The sequence below is a fragment of the Chroicocephalus ridibundus genome, chromosome Z (assembly GCF_963924245.1).
Source record: "Chroicocephalus ridibundus chromosome Z, bChrRid1.1, whole genome shotgun sequence".
Taxonomy (NCBI): domain Eukaryota; kingdom Metazoa; phylum Chordata; class Aves; order Charadriiformes; family Laridae; genus Chroicocephalus; species Chroicocephalus ridibundus.
The window spans coordinates 42,673,166-42,679,165 of NC_086316.1; the positions used below are offsets into that span (position 1 = coordinate 42,673,166).

Genomic DNA, 6,000 nt, shown 5'->3' on the forward strand with positions numbered 1-6,000 from the left:
GCTCACAACGCTTTTCAGTAAAATGGGTGTTTTAATAAAATACAGAGGTTTCCTGATGGAATTTTGAGACTCTCATGTGGTTTTTAGTTTGTTTATACTTTCTAGGAACTGCTATTTCTTGATGTAGTTGTATCCTTCTGCAACAACTTCTGATACTGCTGTAATTATATGAATTTCTTGCAGGCCATTAATGTAGGTCTATAATGTGTCACTGATTTGTCATGGCACATTTTTATAACATGCGGTGTATGACTGACTAATGAGTTCAGGGTCTTAGGAGTGTGGTTTTGGCTCCCAGATGTTTTATGTGCAATTAAAAAATCCATACTATTTCAGGTAAACTGCTCCTTTCCTGAAGTAATTTTTGGATTATGGTGTGTCAGGACAGGGACAGTGCACAGTCTGAATGTGTTGTTCCAAGTAAAACTTTTGACGTGATTCGTGCAACTTCTTGTTCATTATAGCCCCACTACATATGTTTTGGATGAAGATGAGCCTCGCTTTCTTGAAGAAGTTGATTACAGCGCAGAGAGTAATGATGATCAAGACATTGAATTAGCTGATAATGCGGGTGATTATGAGGCAACTAATCAAGAAGATGGACTTTCAGACTCAGATTCAACAAGGATACTCCTTTCTTGAACGATCTTTGCAGCCAGTAATAAGAGATGAAGTATCCTGGATTTTCATAGTCACGAACTTCCTCACCTTTGTCTACTAAGGGGATATGCTTAAGGAAACACAAATAACTGGGCCCTGCCTAGCTCAAGGACAATAAATATTTGTGGTTTCTGATAAATTGGCATTTGTTTTATTTAAGGAGTTTTGTGTTTTCTTTTAGCACTAAATAGATAAATCTATTTACCAGTTAATTTTCTACTAAATAGCACCGCATGGCATTTTGTGTCCTTAACTCCATTCAGAAAAATGGAGTATAATTTCTGTTGTGTCAGAGTACAGAAACTAATTCTTTGTGGTACAGTTCTTCGAGTTGCTTCCCGAAAAATACGTATGTACAAATTTTCTAAATTAATTTGTGTATGTGTGTGTGTATGCGCATGTGTATACTGAGGTGAAGAGGTTATTTTTCAACATTATTTTAAAGATACTTGATTGTGTTTTAAAGTAATGTAGTGCCTGCTCTGGAACTATTCAATAATTACTAAATTAAAAATTAAGAAGTGATGTATGAATTGTTGCACTTGTTTCTTGCTTCTGATGATTATATGGTTTTGCCACAATACTACCTGAAAATATATAATGTCTGTTCACAGTTAAGGAATTTTGCACAGTGACCAATGCAACCTGTGCTTACAAGAACTATACACTTGTATAAAACTCTTTCCCATAAAGTAGGCATGGTCTTATACGAAGAGATTGGGTTTTTTCAAGTGTACATGACTACAAGAAGTGGTTAGATATATATACCATATGTATGTTCAGCTACTCAGTTGCTCAATTTTTCTCATTCAATATGCACGTAGGAAAAAAGAGTTCACTTTACTGGGGGCACATCAACTATATACCCAATTCAAATGTTTTAAAAGGGAAAGTGCATTTTGTTTTAAACATCTTTTGCCTGGTCTGAATACAGTGTTTGCTCTGAGAAGGAGATTGGACTGTAACTTCCTGAGGTCTCTCCCAGCCTGAATAATTATTCAGTGATTCTATATTCTTCACGTTTAAAGTCGTCAGGCATAGCATTTACACTTCTTCATCTTTTCCTGTCATCTACGAATTCTTATTGCCTCTTGCCTCTGCTTAGAATAAGACCTAGTAAAGAAATGAAGTTGTACCTTGTTGTTTACAGACTGACATGTTTTGCAATGAAAAATATTTTTCCAAAATTATTTTTACTTGGTGTGACCCAATTGTGGCATTCATTTTCTGATGCATGTGCAAGGGCTTTAAGAGCATGAAGAATAACACTTCTAAGTTACAGCAGGTTTTTAACTGATAAGAACTTCGTGTATGTTTAGTGTTGCAAATAAAACTGTATTTTGGAGGGGAAGAGTGCCTTTGGTAGAAGCATAAAAAAAAAAAAAATGAAGAGAATTAAGTGTATCAATGATTCTCAGTCTGGAGATGGATTTTCACCAGAATCTGCTGTTTCATATGCAGCATTGTTTGGTGATGACTATCATACCATTCTGATTCTGAAACTGGGGAAGGGTTTTTGATCCCTCGTGATATGCTACTGTATTGTGTTAAAAGGCTTAAATTTATATTAATAACCACACAGTTTTGAGATGTAATTGTATAATGGAAACATTTACATTCTTATCCCTTTATAACTCTCTCTAGTGAAAACTGTCATTCCTTGTGTTCTGTACTGTAAATAAGAAAGTTAATTAATACCCTGCTGAAGAGGAGCCCTCCCCACTGAAACTGTAGAGGAGTTTGGGAATCTGCCAAACAGAAGGATTAACCTTGCCACAGAATTTGAGCTCTCTTTAAGTGAGCCCAGTGAGAGCAGACCAGAACGCTTACATTGCTGCATCAGTCTTATACTAGTTATCTGCATAAATAGATTTTCATCCTTAAGGACTTGTACTGCAGTACCTTACATAAATAATTTTGACTTAAATTTCAGGGATGCAGGATGCCACAGGTTGGTTAACCCCATTGCGCGTTTCTTCTTAGTTTCATATGAACCTGTATTAATCCTAGAAGACTATTTTCATAATACAGGCAAGACTAGAAATGGACTTCATCCATTTAGAAAGAATTATGGCTTAGTCCTACAAAATCATCTTTTCATCCTGAGTAAATGTGCATATATGTTCTCATGTCTTCTACAGCTTTTAGTCTGTGCAAAGGAGTTACAAATTACTTATATAATGGCTCAGGATAATGGGCATTTTCCTAAAACAATAATGTGTTTATGCATTAGATTCTAATGCACTTATACATTAGATGAGATGTATGCATTTGATTAGATGAGATGTCGGTTTGTCAGTTGTGGGTCTGAACTTCTACCAGTGCAGTCCCAGTGCAAGAGTGAAACTTTATCCTTATCTTACACGTTGTTGAAAATGCAAAGGCCTTTACCTCTTACGTGTTTTGTGGCACTTCATGTAAATTCTGAAAGGCAGCGTCTCCATCCGTGCTCACGGGGTTGCCAGTTCCTGGGAAGAACTGTCACAGTGGTAGCTGCTTCACACTGTTTATCCCTTCTCTACTACATGTTGCCATTGTTGCAGTGCTGTTGGAAGACATGCACTGGTATCCCCTTTTTATATGTTTTGGTGGGAAGTCTGGTGTTTAGCTGAAAATGGAATAGCTGAGGCTTGATTCTGTTACGCTCCATTCTGTTACTATGGCATTCACCCCGAATAAATGGGCAGAATGGATAGCAAAGAATGGCAGTTTCTTGAACTGTCACAAATCAGTTGTCTAGCATGGCCTGTCCCAGACAATTGACTGTCTTTATTTTATGCATTGGCATTCCAATGTTTCTGGTTTTAAATGATGCTCTTTACTATAAGCATGGCTGATTTTGTATAGGAAAAGAAGATATTCTTATATCTTTTTCCAGTAATAACACCAAATAAGATTATAAACAATAATTACATCCATGTTATTTATTGTCTTGGTTTTAAATAATTGCTGGGTGATTAATTACTTTATTCCCCTTTCAGGTATAATGCAAGTTGCAGCACAGATTTTGATATTGTGTCTTCACTGGTGACATCCCCTGCTGTAATGTAACTTACAGCTAAGACTGCAGTTTCTGCTGAAATCTTGGCTGGTCATTTTTGGAGGTGGATTGCTTTATCAGCCTGACTTATCAGGGAGAACTGTTGTGAATCTCAAATAAGAATGCAGTATCCGTAAACACTGTTAACAAAATACAAAAATTCAAGGTTTCAGATAGGTCCTAATGTAAAGCTGTGATGGATATAATTGTTGCAGTGTTATTATGTATGCCCCAAATAACAATACTTACTAATAAAAATACATAATAAAGAATTAATTACAATCATTTTGCTTCCCTATTATTGGTTAGAAATGTTTAAAGGATTTCTTATCATAGCATTTGCAGCAATGTACGTACCTAGAACAATTGGAGTGTGGTTAGCATTTCAAGAAGGAGAATATTTTGTTCATTGTCAAGTTAAAGTCAGTGTGCTGCAGGCTTAGAGTACCATTTGCATATTAATAGATTGAATTATAGCTCTTAAAAAGCTTAATATTCAGCAGCATATGTAAAACTTAAGAAGACTTCAGATGAACCACAATAAGCAGAGCGCACAGAAGAAGGAGAGTCTTTTGATGAGAGTCTTTCCCTCCTACACAACTAATAGACTTTTCATCTGATTTAGGAAAGGCACAAGTTTATTCGTCGCTAAGTTACCACTTTACAACTAAGCTCAGACTGCAGTTGAGGACTAAGTTATTTTTATTATTTATATTTTTACAGTAGCAATTTAAAGATTTGAGACAATTTATGGAGGGAAAGCTTAAGATAAAAGTGGATCTAGTTTTATGGAGCTGTCTGAAAAGAGCAAGTGGTTACTAGGAATCATCAGTGACATTTTGCAAATACGTATGCAGTGTACTTAACTAACATCTGTCATGTTAGTTTAAGTTGAACAACTTCGTTGTTCATACTTCACACTTCTGTTGTCCAGACTGCTGTAGGATATAGAAGAGTCACAATTAATCTTAAGGATATCTTTCTTTGATCTTAATCATAGAATGGTTTGGGTTGGAAGGGACCTTAAAGATCACCTAGTTCGCACCCCCCTGCCCTGGGCAGGGACACCTCCCACTAGACCAGGCTGCTCAAAGCCCCATCCAGCCTGGCCTTGAACACTTCCAGGGATGGGGCATCCACAACTCCCTGGGCAACCTGTGCCAGTCTCTCACCACTCCCACAGTACCGAATTTCTTCCTAATATCTAAATGTATCTAAATGTTTCTAAATGTTTCTAAATTTTAATGTTTCTGAAGTCATCAGGATGTAAAGCATTTGAGATGTGACCTTGCATCTTGTTTGTTTAAATAAAGTAACTGTAGATTGCTTTGAAAGAAGGGCTTCAAAATATGAAAAGTTAAACAGCTTTGAAGCCTAGTAAAGAATACATTTCCTTAAATTATAGATGGTTTGGCTGTTTTCAATAGTATCATATAGGGGATTTGTTTAGTCCCTGTAAAATACTTCATAACAATGAAATACCCTCCCTTAATTCTTCTGGTATTAGAAAATGTTAGATGCATATATCTTTTTTCTATTATTTTCTCTTTTTTTTTTTTTTTAAAAAAAAACATAATATTGTTAGTGCAGCTTTTGAAGCAGTTCAAAAAGAATCATCGCTGAAATTTATGGGTTTAGCAACAAAGGAAACAGCACACTATAGGATTTGTTGATCCAAATTATGTGGTTACCAAATGCCAACCAGCTGCTGCTTTTTGCTGCCTATGCAGCATTTTTACCACAAGATGCTTGTGTTTCATGCGTGCCCTTCTTTCTTGGAATGAGGTTATTTAGCATGCATAATTTTTCATTGTAGGTTGGTAGAATACTTACTTAAACTAGCAGCACCACATAGCACTACTGTAAATTTTCACTGGGAAGAATGCTAAATAATAAAAGAACCCAACTAACAAAATTTCACAATAGTACTTCCATACGTGAAACACTGCTGTCAACATGGAGTGGGGAGATTGACTTAGAGTGATCTGAAAAAGGACTCTTCTTTGCAGTGTCCCTCCAGAAAAGGATCCTGTAGAAAAGGATCCACAATTTAGTACTGATTAAGAACTTTTTTCCAAACCCCAGACCTATCCTATCTTTTGTCCTACTCGCTTCAAAAGAAAAGGGTCAAGATTTGCTTGTAGTGTATTTAGAGAATAACTCTGTTACTCAATTATTTTGGTTTCTCTCCCCCCCTCCCCCGCCACGAAAAAGGCAACTGGGGTCTCAAAATTATGTAATACCATTGTAGAAATCTTCATACAGCTTAAATCTTTATAATGTGTCTCAATTTAAGGTAA

The 6,000-nt window shown here is 36.1% G+C and overlaps 1 protein-coding gene across 6 annotated transcripts in view; it reads left to right on the forward strand.

Annotated features, from left to right (window-relative positions):
• AGTPBP1 (ATP/GTP binding carboxypeptidase 1) overlaps positions 1-3,976 on the forward strand; it is an 81,973-nt gene extending 77,997 nt beyond the window's left edge. For 5 of the 6 annotated variants that reach the window (XM_063319601.1, XM_063319602.1, XM_063319603.1 and 2 more), the window contains exon 27: positions 465-3,976. In XM_063319601.1, coding sequence (XP_063175671.1) covers positions 465-642 — 178 coding nt within the window. In that variant the 3' untranslated portion in view covers positions 643-3,976. The remainder of the gene's footprint in view (positions 1-464) is intronic. The other variant, XM_063319607.1, reaches the window with a different exon arrangement.
• Positions 3,977-6,000: the final 2,024 nt, after the last annotated feature.